This window comes from Anomaloglossus baeobatrachus, chromosome 11, assembly GCF_048569485.1.
Source record: "Anomaloglossus baeobatrachus isolate aAnoBae1 chromosome 11, aAnoBae1.hap1, whole genome shotgun sequence".
In the NCBI taxonomy this organism is placed as follows: Eukaryota; Metazoa; Chordata; class Amphibia; order Anura; family Aromobatidae; genus Anomaloglossus; species Anomaloglossus baeobatrachus.
In genome coordinates, this window is record NC_134363.1 from 148,185,333 (window position 1) to 148,202,832 (window position 17,500).

At 53.1% G+C, this 17,500-nt stretch overlaps 1 protein-coding gene across 5 annotated transcripts in view; it reads left to right on the forward strand.

The window, feature by feature from the left end:
- Nucleotides 1–17,500, forward strand: part of LOC142256430 (cyclin-dependent kinase 11B-like) — a 186,234-nt gene that overhangs the window by 33,302 nt on the left and 135,432 nt on the right. For all 5 annotated transcript variants that reach the window (XM_075328108.1, XM_075328110.1, XM_075328111.1 and 2 more), the window contains exon 5: nt 796–934. In XM_075328108.1, coding sequence (XP_075184223.1) covers nt 796–934 — 139 coding nt within the window. The remainder of the gene's footprint in view (nt 1–795; nt 935–17,500) is intronic.

A 17,500-nucleotide genomic window follows, 5' to 3' on the forward strand; every position in this document is an offset into this window, starting at 1 on the left:
TCTCTCTTTCTTTCTCTCTTTCTCTCTCTCTCTTTCTCTCTCTCTCTTTCTCTCTCTCTTCCGGATTTCTTTGTCAACCCGCCGGTAATCCGCCGAACACGGATTATTTGACAGTCCGCTCAACTCTAGTCACTTGTTTTATCACAAATATCTTCAAACCTATTGAGCCATGCCTGCTCATGTGCTCTAAAATCCATGTGGGCCTGAAGGAAAGCTGTGAGAAACACAGAACATAGCATTAAATAAAGAAACCTCCAATAGACAACCCTATTTATCATAATGGGCGGCTATACAGTGTAGCTGCAACCATTACTACCAACTCAATCTAAACTAAGGAACCGGAGGAAATGAGTTCAAAGGTGAAAAATTCCAACCAATAGGGTTAGGAGAGGATTTTAAAGGAGTTTTCTGAAAACCTCTGTACCCCGGTTGCAGTTTGTTTAAAAAGCACGATCTTTACTCACCCATCCTGGGTCCAGCGCTGAGTCTCCTCCACTGCTCCCAGTGCCTGGTATTGTCTGCAGCACTGACATCACTTCCACAGCTTTGCAGCCAATAACTGAGCTCAGCGGCTGTTCCAAAGTTGTCGGAACAAGTTGCCGAGAGCCAATAAACTCATTGATTGAGACATTGGGAGCAGCGGTGGTGACTGTGCTAGACCTGGGAAGGGTGAGTGAAGCACGCTTAAAAAAAAACTTAAACAAACTGCAGCCATGGGACAGGGGTTGCCCAAATTTGGGAAAATCTGTTTAACTATGTGTACTGACTACCCATGTGATGTTTATTATGGAGCAGGTAAATATATACGTGTGAAGGAAAAGGATCGAGAGCACGAAAGGCGAAAAAGGCACAGAGAAGACCAAGATAAGGTTCGCCATGAGCGGGAGCGACTGAAGAGGAGGGAGCTGGCCAGGGAGCACTCCAGGAGGGAGCGGTAAGAAAGATCCGAGGATTGTGTGATATGTAGTATCTGCTTTATAGGGAGTCCACAAGCTGCAAGGGATTAGGACAAAGCACATTCTAGAAGAATGACATGTAGTGTGGAATGGTCCTGGTCAAGTGAATGGCAATTGTTCCATGTGGGGTTGTGCTAAATACGACCAAGGGAAATCTGGTGATCGCCATGTTCCCTGCCTCCTATAATGAGCACAAGTGCACCCCGTTATCCCCATTCTGACCACCTGGCACTATCATTGGGGTTCGTGGTGCAGTTAAAGAGGCGGATGCATAGTACTCGGATGTCGCACCCCTCTCACCACCCACCAATCTGATATTAATGACCTACCCCATTAAGTGAAGCAGAGCTAGTTTTCTTTATATACAGTACGTTATATCACTTAAAGGGATTTTAACATACAACCACTGATATTAACACCTTCATGACCCTTGGACGTACCTGTCCCTTTAATGCAGGCTTACTCGGCAATATTTCCCCGCACATGTTAGCTGATCAGATCAACAGACAGGTGCGGCTAACAGGCGCAGGTGGATCCTCCCGTTAACTAGTTAAATCTCACCGTCAATCTCTGACAGCGAGATTTAACGTGCTCCGGTGGGTATCACGCCATTCCCCCCCCGCCACCATCGTCTGCCCCATAACGCGAGGCAGATCTCCAATGAGTAGGCATGACAGCCAGAGGTCATCTGATGACCCCTGTCATTGCGAAACTCCTGTGAGCGACATTAACAGGAAATCAGCATTTCTGCTGTACAGAGCGGGGCTGCTGCAGATGCTGAAGCATCGCTCTGAAAAGCAGAAGCGATTGGATTGTCCCCTATGGGAACTAGTAAAAGCAATAGAAAAGCGAGTAAAAAAAAAATGAAAAAAAACACAAGTTCAAATTGCCCCATTCAAAAGAAAACTATTAAAAGAGAAATAAAAAATACACATATTAGGTACCGCTGCTTTCAGAAATGCCCGACCTATCAACATATAAAATCAATCAATCTGACCGGTGAAGGGCATACTGAGAAGAAACACCAGAACGCCAACATTTATTTTTTTTTTTGTTTTTTTCTTTGTCGCTCCATTGGGAGACCCAGACAATTGGGTGTATAGCTTCTGCCTCCGGAGGCCACACAAAGTATTACACTTTAAAAAGTGTAACCCCTCCCCTCTGCCTATACACCCTCCCGTGGATCACGGGCTCCTCAGTTTTATGCTTTGTGTGGAAGGAGGCACACATCCACTCATGCATTCTCATACTTAGTTATGTCGGTTGGAAGAAAAGAGGGCCCCCACGGGGCCCCCGGCATGTTCCCTTCTCACCCCACTACGTCGGCGGTGTTGTTAAGGTTGAAGTACCCATTGCGGGTACAGAGGCTGGAGCCACATGCCGTCTCCTTCACCATACCTTATGCGGCTCTGGGAGAAGTGGGATCCTAAGCGGTCATCCATTTGCTGGGACCGTGCTCCATCCGCAGTCCCTGTGGGAACCTGCCGGACCGGAGCCTCTTCAACCTCAGGGACCGGGCCCTGCAACTCAAAGGTACTCTGTGTCCCCATAGGGGACTGTGCAGGGAGCGCACCTTCTTCCCGGAAGCCGCGGCAGCTGCTGAATTGAGGAGGCCGGTGGACTTCCGCGCCGACAGTGCCTGCTTGTCGGGCGCGGTCTCAAATTTAGTCCCCGGCTTCATCGCAGCCTAGTCGCAAAAATCCCGCCCCCGGGCCTGCCTGTCAGTGGTAAGGGCGGGATTACCGACATGATGTCGGATGTGAGGGCCGGAGCATCCTGCATGTCTTCCTCCCCCCTCACTGATCACTGTGGGGACCCCAGATTCCCGCACTTTGCTGGCGCCGCCCACGGCTCCACTCCTCCCCTGAGAGCTCCGACAGCCATTTTCTGGCATTCTGCCGGTGGAGGCTTCTCAGTGAACAGCTCTGCAGCTCCGGGGGATCCAAGGCAGGGAATCTGGAGGACACACTCCGCTCATTAGCGGTCGGTAAGCCACACCGGTCACCCGGTGCTGGTCCCCCTAGGGTGCCGGAATAGATACATATATATATATATATATCTGTTCGGTCGGGCTGTATACCCATTTCCCATATACCCTCAGTGGTCACTCTCCTAAGAGACAACAGCATGTCGTCTACAAGGAGCAAAGCTGCTAAGGCACAGTTTTTTTTCGCAGCCTGTACCTCTTGTGGGGCTATGTTACCTGCGGGTTCCACCTACCCTCACTGTGAGCAATGCTCGACTCCTGCCTCGCTTGCTCAGCCGGAGCCTCGGACACTGGTGGGCCCCTCGGCTCATGTAGACCCCCCTGCTCCCCCTGACCCGGCTGCAGGGACAGAGTTCGCCTCTTTTGCTGAGAAACTCTCTGAGTCACTCTCTCAATCCATTGCACTGTCTATGGACAAATGGTCTTCTAAGCTGCTTGAGGCTTTGCAGTCCAGACCGGACCTTTCACAGGCCCCGGCCCCTGTTAGCTCGTCGCCTCCAGGCCCCTCTCGGTCCGCGCCGCAGCGCGCTCCCAGGTTGGCCCCTCGGTCTCAGGCGGAGGACTCCTGCCCGGACCGCAGTCCTAGACCGGCTAAGCGGGCTCGCTGGGACTCTTCCCCGACTTCCTCTCGCTGCTCGGGTTCCCAGCTTGAGGACTCTCAGGAAGACGAGGCGGACGTCGCAGCTCAGGGCTCTGACCCTGACGTCGCCCTTAACCTTGATACACCTGAGGGGGACGCCTTAGTAAATGATCTTTTCTTCAGCGCTCTATTGGGAGACCCAGACGATTGGGGTATAGCTACTGCCCTCTGGAGGCCACACAAAGCACTACATTAAAAGTGCAAGGCCCCTCCCCCTCTGGCTATACCCCCCCGTGGTATCACGGGTTCTCCAGTTTTAGCTTTGTGTGCGAAGGAGGTCAGACATTCCATGCATAGCTCCACAGATTTTAGTCAGCAGTAGCTGCTGACTGTTTCGGATGGAAGAAAAGAGGACACATATAGTGTCCCCAGCATGCTCCCTTCTCACCCCTGGATGGTGTTGTAAGGTTGAGGTACCTATTGCTGGTACAGGGCTGGAGCCTGACATGCTGTTTTCCTTCCACATCCCCTGGTAGGGCTCTGTGGAAGTGGGATCCTGCCGGCCTCTCAGCTCTGATGCCGGGCTCCATCCACAGACCCATTAGAACCTGATGGATTCGGAGCAGGAGTACGATCAGGGACCGGGCCCTGCATCATACAGGTACTCTGTGTCCCCGGCAGGCACAGACACACTCCGGGCTGGCTGGGTGTTGTAGTGCGCCGGGGACCGCAACGTGGAGTTGGTGTCCCTACAGATTACTGAGGGATTGTTTGTGTTTGGGAACGCAGCGCCGACCCCCTCTGGACCGGGCGGCGCTGCTGTGACTTGTGGTGCGCCGGGGATCCGCCGGCCGCGCTTTTACGGCGGCGGCGGTTATAAATTTAGTCCCCGGCTTTTTGGGCCTAGGACGCCGGCAGCTCCGTTTCGTTCCCGCCCCCACCCTGTCATTCAGGGTAGGGGAGAGACGCTGTTCGCTAGCAGCGACGAGGGCTGGAGCCTGATTTACATGCTCCAGCCCTCTCACTTGGCACAGAGGGAAGCAGGCTTCCCGCTCTTGGCCAGGAACGCCCAGGGCCCGCCCCCCTTCCTCTCTCGAGACGCCGGCAGCCATTACATGCATGCCTGGCTGGAGGAAGGACGCAAGGCTCTGGGAGACCTGGACTAGGGGCTATCTGGCGACCACACACCCGCTTTTTAAGCGGGCGGTAAGCGATTTTTCTGTGCTGGTCCCTCTAGTGCCTCACTGTGTATCAGTGTACTGGGTACAGATATATAGATATTGTATTTCTTGCACTGTGAGGTGCGCTTCTGGCTGCATATCCCAGATCGCTCTGTGGAAGCAGCAACATGTCATCCTCAAAACGCAAGGCGGCCAAGGCTAAAAGGGCTGTGTATACTGCGTGTGCTGCATGTGGGGCTAATCTACCAGCAGGCTCCGATGACCCCCATTGTGTGCAATGCTCCGACCCGGTGCTGCTTCGCCAGCCGGAGTCAGGAGAGGTAGTGACCCAGGCTGAGACGCTTGTAGGTTCTGCCCCGGTGACAGGGACGGACTTTGCAGTTTTTGCAGATAATATGTCTGTATCTATGGCAAAAATCCTTGAGACCTTGCAATCTATGCATGGGTCTCAGTCTCTGGACACGGCGAGGCCTCTGTCCTCAGGTCCCCCTTACTTGGAATGTATCCAGCCTACAGGGGGGTCCCCGGCTTCACAGGCCGAGGATTATGACTCAGATGATGGCCCCAGCCACCCTAAGCGGGCTCGCTGGGAAAGACCCTCGACGTCTTCACACTGCTCAGGGTCTCAGCGCAATCAGTCTCCCTGTGATGCGTCTGATGAGAGTGATCAGGAATCCATTCCTGGAACCCCTCTCAACCTGGATACCCCGGATGGGGATGCCATGGTAAACGACCTTATCTCAGCCATCAATAGGCTGTTGGATATTTCTCCCCCAGCCCCTTCAGCAGAAGAGGCGGCTGCGGAGCAGGAAAAGTTTCGTTTCCTTTATCCCAAGCGTAAATTGAGTGCTTTGTTAGATCATTCTGACTTCAGAGAATCAATCCAGAAGCACGACGCGCACCCAGAAAGGCGTTTCTCTAAACGATCTAAAGATACGCGTTTCCCTTTCCCCCTGAGGTGGTCAAGCGCTGGACACAGTGTCCAAAGGTAGACCCCCCGATGTCCAAACTTGCAGCTAGATCCATAGTTGCAGTGGAGGATGGCGCTTCACTTAAAGATGCCAATGACAGACAGATGGACCTTTGGTTAAAATCTGTCTATGAAGCTATAGGCGCGTCGTTTGCTCCGGCATTCGCAGCCGTATGGGCACTCCAGGCTATTTCAGCTGGCTTAGCAAAAGTGGATGCTATCATGCATCCAGCAGTGCCGCAAGTGGCGCACCTTACCACGCAGATGTCGGCGTTTGCGTCTTACGCTATCAATGCGGTCCTAGAATCTACCAGTCGCACCTCAATGGCGTCCGCCAATTCGGTAGTTTTGCGCAGAGCCTTGTGGTTAAAGGACTGGAAAGCAGATGCTGGTTCCAAAAAATGTTTAACCAGTTTGCCTTTGTCTAGAGATAGACTGTTTGGCGAGCCATTGGCTGACATCATTAAGCAGTCCAAGGGTAAAGACTCCTCTTTACCACAACCCAGAACATCCAAACCTCAGCAGAAAAAGTGGCAGCAGAGGTTTCAGTCCTTTCGAGGTTCGGGCAAGACACCATTTACCTCGTCCAAAGGGACTCAGAGGACGCAAAGAAACTCAGATTCGTGGCGGACTCACACACGCCCCAAGAAAGCAAATGGAGGTACCGCTTCCAAAGCGGCTACCTCATGACTCCCAGCCCCCCCCCCTCCGCATCGCCGGTCGGGGGCAGGCTCTCCCGCTTTTCCGGCATTTGGATGTCACAGGTCAAAGACCGGTGGGTGACGGACATTTTGTCTCGCGGGTACAGAATCGAGTTCAATTCTCGTCCTCCAGCTCGGTTCTTCAGAACCTCCCCACGTCCAGACCGAGCAGATGCTCTGCTGCAGGCGGTGGATTCCCTAAAAGCGGAAGGAGTGGTTATCCCAGTCCCTCCTCAGGAACAAGGGCAAGGGTTTTACTCCAATCTCTTTGTGGTTCCAAAAAAGGACGGCTCGTTCCGTCCTGTTCTGGACCTAAAACGGCTCAACAAACATGTGCATGCCAGGAGGTTCCGGATGGAAACCCTTCGCTCTGTCATTGCCTCAATGTCCAGAGGAGATTTCCTTGCCTCAATAGACATCAAAGATGCTTATCTCCACGTGCCAATTGCTACAGAACATCAACGTTTTCTACGTTTTGTGATAGGAGACGACCATTTTCAGTTCGTAGCTCTTCCATTTGGCCTGGCGACAGCCCCACGGGTCTTCACCAAGGTCATGGCGGCGGTGGTAGCAGTCTTGCACTCTCAGGGACACTCGGTGATCCCTTACCTAGACGACTTATTGGTCAAAGCTCCCTCTCAGGAGGCATGTCAGCACAGCCTGAATGCTACGCTGGAGACTCTACAGTCTTTCGGATGGATCATCAACTTTCCAAAGTCGATCCTATCACCGACTCAGTCACTAACGTATCTTGGCATGGAGTTTCATACTCTAGCAGCGATAGTGAAGCTTCCGCTGGACAAGCAGCGGTCACTGCAGACAGGGGTGCAATCTCTTCTGCAGGGCCAGTTGCATCCCTTGCGGCGCCTCATGCATTTCCTAGGGAAGATGGTGGCAGCCATGGAAGCAGTTCACTTTGCGCAGTTTCATCTGCGCCCACTTCAATGGGACATTCTCCGTCAATGGGACGGGAGGTCAACGTCCCTGGACAGGAAAGTCTCGCTTTCCCAGACGGCCAAGGACTCTCTACAATGGTGGCTCCTTCCCACCTCATTGTCTCAGGGAAGATCCTTCCTGCCCCCATCCTGGGCAGTAGTCACGACAGATGCGAGTCTGTCAGGGTGGGGAGCAGTATTTCTCCACCACAGGGCTCAGGGGACGTGGACTCCGCAGGAGTCCACCCTTCAGATCAATGTTCTGGAGATCAGAGCAGTGTATCTTGCTCTCTTGGCCTTCCAACAGTGGCTGGAAGGAAAGCAGATCCGAATCCAATCGGACAACTCCACAGCGGTGGCATATATCAACCACCAAGGAGGGACGCGCAGTCGGCAAGCCTTCCAAGAAGTCCGGCGCATTCTAATGTGGGTGGAGGACAGAGCATCCACCATATCCGCGGTTCACATCCCAGGCGTAGAAAACTGGGAAGCAGACTTCCTCAGTCGCCAGGGCATGGACGCAGGGGAATGGTCCCTTCACCCGGACGTGTTTCAGGAAATCTGTCGCCGCTGGGGAGTGCCGGACGTCGACCTAATGGCATCCCGGCACAACAACAAGGTCCCGGCATTCATGGCGAGGTCGCGCGATCAAAGAGCTCTGGCGGCAGACGCCTTGGTTCAAGATTGGTCGCAGTTTCAGCTCCCATACGTGTTTCCGCCTCTGGCGCTCTTGCCCAGAGTGCTACGCAAGATCAGATCCGAGTGCAGCCGCGTCATACTCGTCGCTCCAGACTGGCCGAGGAGGTCGTGGTATCCGGATCTGTGGCATCTCACGATCGGTCGACCGTGGTCACTGCCAGACCGACCAGACTTACTGTCTCAAGGGCCGTTTTTCCATCAGAATTCTGCGGCCCTGAACCTGACTGTGTGGCCATTGAGTCCTGGATCCTAGCATCTGCTGGATTATCCCAGGGAGTCGTTGCCACAATGAGACAAGCTAGAAAGTCGAATTCGGCTAAGATCTACCACAGAACGTGGAGAATTTTCTTGTCCTGGTGCTCTGCTCAGGGAGTGTCTCCCTGGCCATTTGCATTGCCCAAGTTTCTTTCCTTCCTGCAATCGGGGTTAGAAAAGGGCTTGTCGCTCAGCTCCCTTAAAGGGCAAGTTTCGGCACTATCCGTGTTTTTTCAGAAGCGTCTAGCACGTCTTCCTAAGGTGCGCACGTTCCTGCAGGGGGTCTGTCATATTGTGCCCCCGTACAAGCGACCGTTAGATCCATGGGATCTGAACAGGGTACTAGTTGCTCTCCAGAAGCCGCCCTTCGAGCCTCTGAAGGAAGTTTCCTTTTCGCGGCTGTCGCAGAAAGTGGCGTTTCTTGTTGCGATCACATCGCTTCGGCGAGTGTCTGAGCTGGCAGCTCTGTCATCTAAGGCTCCCTTCCTGGTGTTCCACCAGGACAAGGTTGTGCTGCGCCCCATTCCGGAGTTTCTTCCTAAGGTCGTATCCTCTTTTCATCTTAATCAGGATATTTCCTTGCCTTCTTTTTGTCCTCATCCGGTTCACCGGTATGAAAAGGCCTTACGTTTGCTAGATCTGGTGAGAGCACTCAGAATCTACATTTCCCGCACGGCGCCCATACGCCGTGCCGATGCACTTTTCGTCCTTGTCGCTGGTCCGCGCAAGGTGTTGCAGGCTTCTAAAGCCACCCTGGCTCGATGGATCAAAGAACCAATTCTAGAGGCCTACCGTTCTGCGGGGCTTCCGGTTCCTTCAGGGCTAAAAGCCCACTCTACCAGAGCCGTGGGTGCGTCCTGGGCATTACGTCACCAGGCTTCGGCTCAACAGGTGTGCCAGGCAGCTACCTGGTCCAGTCTGCACACTTTCACCAAGCATTATCAGGTGCATACCTATGCTTCGGCGGATGCCAGCTTAGGTAGAAGAGTCCTGCAGGCGGCAGTGACACCCCCGTAGGGGAGGGCTGTTTTGCAGCTCTAACATGAGGTATTTATTTACCCACCCAGGGACAGCTTTTGGACGTCCCAATCGTCTGGGTCTCCCAATAGAGCGCTGAAGAAGAAGGGAATTTTGTTACTTACCGTAAATTCCTTTTCTTCTAGCTCTTATTGGGAGACCCAGCACCCGCCCTGTTGTCCTTCGGGATGTTTTTTTGTTGTTTGCGGGTACACATGTTGTTCATGTTGAACGGTTTTTCAGTTCTCCGATGTTATTCGGAGTTAATTTGTTTAAACCAGTTATTGGCTTCCTCCTTCTTGCTTTGGCACTAAAACTGGAGAACCCGTGATACCACGGGGGGGTATAGCCAGAGGGGGAGGGGCCTTGCACTTTTAATGTAGTGCTTTGTGTGGCCTCCAGAGGGCAGTAGCTATACCCCAATCGTCTGGGTCTCCCAATAAGAGCTAGAAGAAAAGGAATTTACGGTAAGTAACAAAATTCCCTTCATCTCGTCCATCAACCAGGTGTTGGATCTCTCTCCCCCGCCTCCTCCTGTAGAGGAGTCAGCGTCTCAGCAGGAGAAACACCAGTTTCGGTTCCCCAAACGTACACGCAATACGTTTTTTGATCACTCTAACTTCAGGGATGCTGTCCAGAAGCCCAGAGCGGTCCCGGACAAGCGCTTTGCTAAGCGCCTCACTGACACGCGTTACCCCTTCCCATCTGAAGTCGTTAAGGGTTGGGCTCACTGTCCCAAGGTGGATCCTCCAGTCTCCAGATTGGCGGCTAGGTCCGTGGTGTCTGTTGCAGATGGCTCATCCCTGAAGGATGCCACTGACAGACAGATAGAGCTCCTGGTGAAGTCCATCTATGAGGCCACGGGCGCGTCTTTTGCCCCGGCCTTTGCAGCCGTGTGGGCACTCCAAGCAATCTCGGCTTGTCTGACTGAGATTAATGCTGTCACACGTAATTCTGCTCCACAAGTTGCGTCTTTGACCTCTCAGGCGTCAGCCTTTTCGTCCTACGCCATGAATGCCGTCCTGGACTCCGCTAGCCGTACGGCGGTAGCATCTGCTAACTCCGTGGCAGTCCGCAGGGCCATGTGGCTGCGCGAATGGAAGGCAGACTCGGCTTCCAAGAGGTTCTTAACCGGTTTGCCGTTTTCTGGCGACCGTTTGTTTGGCGAACGATTGGATGAGATTATTAAGGAATCCAAAGGAAAGGATTCCTCCTTACCCCAGGCCAAACCTAAGAGACCTCAACAGAGAAAAATCCAATCGAGATTTCGGTCCTTTCTTTTTCGCTCCTAATTGGGAGACCCAGACAATTGGGTGTATAGCTATTGCCTCTGGAGGCCACACAAAGTATTACACTTAAAAGTGTAAGGCCCCTCCCCTTCTGGCTATACACCCCCAGTGGGATCACTGGCTCACCAGTTTTGTGCTTTGTGCGAAGGAGGCAACACATCCACGCATAGCTCCACTGTTTAGTCAGCAGCAGCTGCTGACTATGTCGGATGGAAGAAAAGAGAGCTCATATAGAGCTCCCAGCATGCTCCCTTCTCACCCCACTTCATGTCGGAGGTGTTTGTTAAGGTTGAGGTACCCATTGCGGGTACGGAGGCTGGAGCCCACATGCTGCTTCCTTCCCCATCCCTTTTTACAGGGCTCTGGGTGAAGTGGGATTCTATCGGTCTCCAGGCACTGAGGCCGTGCTCCATCCACAGCCCCTGGTACTGCTGGACATGGAGCGGAGTATCTTCAGGGACATGGCCCTGCTACATGGAGGTACTCGGTGTCCCTGTGGGGACCGCGCAGACACACGGCAGCACTGCTGGGTGTGTTAGTGCGCCAGAGACAGCGGCGCTGTCCGCACTAGTGCCATCGCACACCACAGCGTTGCTGGGTGTGTTAGTGTATTGGGTGACTACCGCGCTAACGCCGCTGCCGTTTTTATTTAAGGCGCCGCTGGGAGTTGTGGTGCGCCGGGGACTTCCGCGCCGGCCAGCACTGATATGCCGGCCGCGCTTATTAACTCGAGTTCCCGGCTTCTGGGCCTAGTCTCCCTTCGTTACCGCCCACAGCCCTGACATCAGGGTAGGGGCGTGATGCTGCATAACACAGCAGCGCTGAGAGCTGGAGTATGTTTTGCATACTCCACCCCTCTCACTGTGTGCACTGTGAAACCGGATTCCCGCACTTTCTCAGGCACGCCCACGGCTTCCTTCTCTATACAGGACGCCGGCAGCCATTAGTGTCAGTTTTCTGTACAATACAGAGACAAGTGTGGAAGACCCTGGCATTCTGATAGTCACACAATCGCTGCAACAGGCGTTAAGCAGCACCTGTGGTGCTAACCCCACTAGTGCAGAAGTGCACTTATAGATATGCTTCTACTATATACATTGCACTGTTTGGTCGCACGTTGTATATACCCTCCTGGATTATGCGGAGGAGTTATCAGCATATTCTCTGGTAAAACAAAGGTGCAGAACCTCATGTTTTTCTTTGCAGCCGGTACAGCATGTACGGCTATACGGCCGGCAGGTTACATAGACCCCCATTGTAGCCGGAGTCTCTGCTAATGGCCAGAGGATGAGGACGGTGTCTGCAGTATTTACTGACAGATTTTCTGACACTATGGCTATGATACTAGAAGCCTAGCAGTCCGGACATGTCTCTCACAACATGGGCACTGTTAAATCATTGATCCATGGCCCCCCTCAGTGTGAACAACTAACAGCTCCGGGAATGTCACACGCATCCCAGAGTCACGGCTCTGCACAGACGTCAGTCCCAGACAGCCTAAGCGGGCTCACTGAGCGGCCCTCGGTTTCATCAGGGTCCCAGCAAAAGGACTCTCTGTGTGATAAGGCGGGGGTACCTGCTCAGGATTCTGATCCTGAGACGGCTCTCAATCTGGATACACCTGATGGTGACGCCATAGTGAATAATCTTCTAGCGTCCATCAATAGAATGTTGGTTATTTCTCTCCCAGCTCCTCCAGTGGAGGAGTCAGTTTCACGTATTTTTCTGGACCACTCTGCCTTCAGAGAGGCAGTCCAGGAACACCACACTTATCCAGATATGCGCTTCTCCAAACGGCTTAGGATACACGTTATTCCTGCCCACTGACGTGGTCAAGGATTGGACCCAGTGTCCCAAGCGGCATCCTCCAATCTCCAGGCTTGTAGCTAGATCCATAGTTGCAGTGGGAGATGGAACTGCACTTAAAGATGCCACTGACAGACAGAGGGATCTCTGGTCTAAATCCATCTATGAGGCTGTCGGCGCACCGTTGGCTCCAGCATTCTCACCCTTGGGGCACTCCAAGCTATTTCAGCTTGTCTTACACAGATTGACACGGTTACACGTACATCTGTGCCGCAAGTGGCATCCTTAACCTCTCAAATGTCTGCATTTGTTTCTTACGCGAGTCAGGTTGCCCTAGACTCTGCGAACCGTGCGGCAGTAGCCTCCGCTACTCCGTGTTTTTAAGCAGAGCCTGAGGAAGGCACATTCTGCTTCCAAAAAAGGGTGCTTAACCAGTTGCCTTTTTCTGCTGACCGACTGTTTGGTGACTGTTGGGATGTAACCATTAAACAGTCCAGGGGTAAGGATTCATCCTTTCCTCAGCCAGGACACAACAAACCCCAACAGAGCAGGAGACAGTCAGGGTTTCGGTCTTTTCGAGGCTCGGCCAGGTCCCATTTTTCCTCGTCCAATGTGGACTCAAAAGGATCAGAGGAGCTCAGATTCTTGGAGGGCTCAGTCACGCCCAACAAAGAGACAGTCTGAAAACCCGCTTCCAAGGCGGCTTCCTCATGACTTGCGGCCTCCTCTCTCCGCATCCTCGGTCGGTAGCAGGCTCTCCCGCCTTGGCGATATTTAGCTGCCATAGGTCAATGACCGTTGGGTGTGAGACATTCTGTCTCACGGGTACAGGATAGAGCTCACTTCTCGTCCTCCAACTCGATTCTTCAGAACTTCTCCACCTCCTGGCCGAGCCGCTGCTCTTCTGCAAACAGGGTGAACTCTATAGGCAGAAAGAGTGATGACCCCGGTTCCTCTTCAGGAACAAGGTCACGGTTTTTACCCCAAAATTATTTGCGGTGCCTATAACAACGGGCCGTCCCGTCCCGTTATAGATCTAAAACTGCTCAGCAAGCTCGTGGACACCAGGCTGTTCCGGATGGAATCCCTCCGCCATGTCATCGCCTCAGTGTCCTAAGGAGATTTCCTAGCATCAGGAGGCATCAAGGATGCTTATCCACACGTGCCGTTTGATCCAGAGCACTAGCGTTTCTACGCTTCGTTATAGGAGACGAACGCCTTCTGTTCGTAGCTCTACCTTCCGGCTAGCGACAGTCCCACTGGTCTTCGCCAAGGTCAGGGCAGCAGTAGTCACAGTCCTGCACTCTCAGGGTCACTCTGTGATCCCATATTTAGACGATCTACTTGTCAAGGCACTCTCTTAGGAAACATGCCGACACTGCCCGAACGTTGCGCTGGAGACTCTCTAGAGTTTTGGGTGGATCATCAACTTCTTAAAGTCAGATCCGACCCCGACCCTATCGCTAACATATCTAGACATGGAGTTTCATACTCTCTCAGCGATAGTAAAGCTTCCGCTAGACAAACAGCATTCACTACGGGTTGCAATCTCTTCTTTAAGAACCAGTCGCACACATTGAGACGCCTCATGCACTTCCTACGTAAGATGGTAGCACTAGAGGCAGTTCTTTTCGCGCAGTTTCATCTGCGTCCGCTACAATGTGACATTCTCCGCCAATGGTACGGGAAGTCGACCTCCCTTAACAGAGTCGGCTTTCTTTCTCAGGCGGCCAAGGAATCTCTACGGTGGTGGCTTCTTCCCACCTCATGGTCAAAAGGAAGGTCCTTCCTATCCCCATCCTGGGCGATAGTTACGACAGACGCGAGTCGATCAGGGTGGGGAACAGTTTTTTCTCCACCACAGCGCTAAGGGTATGTGGACTCAACAACAGTCCACCCTTCAGATCAATGTTCTTGAACACAGAGCAGTGTATCTTGCCCTACAAACCTTCCAACAGCAGCTGGAAAGCAAGCAAATCCGACTTCTGTCGGACAACTCCACAGCGGTGGCATACATCAACCACCAAGGAAGAACGCGCAACCGACAAGCCTTCCAGGAAGTCCGGCAGGTTCTGATATGGGTGGAAGACACGGTATCCACCATATCCACAGTTCACATCCCAGGCGTGAAAAACTAGGAAGCTGACTTCCTAAGCCGCCGGGGTGTGGCCGAAAGAGTATGGTCTCTTCACCCGGACGGGTTTCAGGAGATCTGGCGCCGCTGACAGAGGCCGGACGTCGATCTAATGGCGTCACGGCACAACAACAATGTGCCAGCTTCATGGCACGGTTTCACAATCATCGAGCTCTGGCGGCAGACGCCTTAGTTCAGCATTGGTCGCAGTTCCAGCTACCTTAAGTGCCACCTCTAGCATTGTTGCCCAGAGTGCTGCGTTACATCAGGACCGACTGCGGCCGCGCCATCCTCGTCGCTACAGATTAGCCGAGGGTGTTGTGGTTCCCGGTTCTGTGGTGCCTCACGGTAGGCTAACCGGGGGCACTACCAGACCAATCAGACTGGCTGTCTCAAGGGCCATTCTTCCATTTGAATTCTAAGGCCCTCAACCTGATGGTGTGGCATTGAGTCCTGGAACCTAGTGTCGTCAGGGTTACCTCAGGACGTGGTTGCCACCATGAGACAGGCTAGCATACCAACGTCCGCCAAGATTGACCACAGGACGTGGAAGATATTCTTATCTCAGTGCTCGGCGCAGGGTGTTTCTCCCTGGCCGGTTGCATCGTCCATGTTTCCTTCTTTCCTGCAATCTAGGTTGGAAAAAGGGTTGTCGCTCAGTTCCCTTCAGGGACAAGTCTCAGCGCTATCTGTATTTTTTCAGAAACGACTTCCTCAGGTACGCACGTTCCTACGGGGAGTTTGTCTTCTCAGCACTCCGTACAGGCGGCCGTCAGAGCCCTGGGATCTGAACAAGGTTCTAATTGCTCTCCAGACGCCGCCTTTCGAGCCTTTGAAAGAGGTCTCCCTTCCCGCTTCTCGGGAAGTGGCCTTCTAGTCACGGTCTCGTCTCTTGGGAGAGTTTCCGAGCTAGCAACGCTCTCATACAAAGCTCCCTTCCTGGTCCTTCACCAGGACAGGGTAGTTCTGCGTCCGATTCCGGAATTTCTCCCTACGGTGGTATCCCTCTTTCATATCAAGCAGGATATCACCTCACCTTCTTTGTGCCCTCGTCCAGTCCATCAATTTCAGAAGGATTTGCATCTGTTGGTTCTGGTGAGAGCACTCAGGTTCTATTTCCCGCATGGCGCTCCTGCGCCACCCGGATGCACTCTTTGTCCTTGTCGCTGGTCGGCGTAAACAGTCGCAAGCTTCTGAATCCACCCTGGTTCGGGGGATCGAGAAACCAATTCTTGAAACCTACAGTTCTTCTGGGCTTCTGGTTCTCTCAAGGCTGAAGGCCCATTCTACCAGAGCCGTGGGTACATCCTAGGCATTACAGCACCAGGCTACGGCTCAGCAGGGGTGTCAGGCATCTACCTGATTGAGTCTGCATACTTTTACCAAGCATTTTCAGCTGCATACCTACGCGTTGGCAGACGCCAGCCTACGTAGATAAGTCCTTCAGGCGGCGATTGCCCACCTGTAGGGAAGGGCTGTTTAACGGCCCTATCACGAGGTATTCTTTTACCCACCCAGGGACTGCTTTTGGACGTCCCAATTGTCTGGGTCTCCCAATTAGGAGCGAAAAAGAAGAAGGGAATTTTGTTTACTTACCGTAAATTCCTTTTCTTCTAGCTCCAATTGGGAGACCCAGCACCCGCCCTGTTTTCTCGGGGTTTTTTCTGTTTTTTCGGGTACACATGTTGTTCATGTAGTATGGTTCAGTTCTCCGATGTTTCCTCGGATTGAATTGGTCTTTAAACCAGTTATTGGCTTTCCTCCTTCTTGCTTTGGCACTAAAACTGGTGAGCCAGTGATCCCACTGGGGGTGTATAGCCAGAAGGGGAGAGGCCTTACACTTTTAAGTGTAATACTTTGTGTGGCCTCCGGAGGCAATAGCTATACACCCAATTGTCTGGGTCTCCCAATTGGAGCTAGAAGAAAAGGAATTTACGGTAAGTAAACAAAATTCCCTTCTTCGTCCCTCCGCCAAGTCCCAATCCTCTTCGTCCAACAGGCCGGAGAAAGGCCAGAGGAACTCTTATACGTGGCGATCCAAGTCACGCCCGCAAAAGGCCGCAGGAGGCACTGCCTCCAAGGCGGCTTCCTCATGACTCTCGGCCTCCCCTGGCCGCATCCTCGGTCGGTGGCAGGCTCTCCCGCTTTGGCGACGCCTGGTGGCCACATGTTCAAGACCGATGGGTGAGAGACATTCTGTCTCATGGTTACAGGATAGAGTTCAGCTCTCGTCCTGCGGCTCGTTTCTTCAGAACCTCTCCGCCCCCCGCTCAGGCCGACGCACTTTTTCAGGCAGTGGCCGCTCTAAAGATGGAAGGAGTTGTGATCCCCGTTCCCCTTCAGGAACGTGGTCGCGGATTTTACTCCAACTTGTTCGTGGTGCCAAAAAAGGACGGGTCATTCCGTCCCGTTCTGGACCTCAAGCTACTCAACAGACATGTGAGAACCAGACGGTTTCGGATGGAATCTCTCCGCTCGGTCATCGCCTCGATGTCACAAGGAGACTTCCTAGCATCGATCGACATCAAGGATGCTTATCTCCATGTACCGATCGCACCCGAACATCGTTTCCTGCGTTTCGCCATCGGGGACGAACACCTTCAGTTCGTGGCATTGCCTTTCGACTTGGCGACAGCCCCACGGGTTTTCACCAAAGTCATGGCATCAGTTGTGGCGGTCCTGCATTCTCAGGGCCACTCGGTGATTCCCTACTTGGACGATCTCCTAGTCAGGGCCCCGTCTCGGGTGGCGTGTCAACAAAGTCTATCCGTCGCTCTGGCGACTCTCCAGCGGTTCGGGTGGATCATCAACTTCCCGAAATCCAAGTTGACACCGACCCAATCACTGACATACCTTGGGATGGAGTTTCATACCCAGCAAGCGTTAGTCAAGCTTCCGAGCGACAAACAGCTTTCTCTGCAGGCAGGGGTGCAATCCCTTCTTCGGAGTCAGTCACACCCCTTAAGGCGCCTCATGCACTTCCTGGGGAA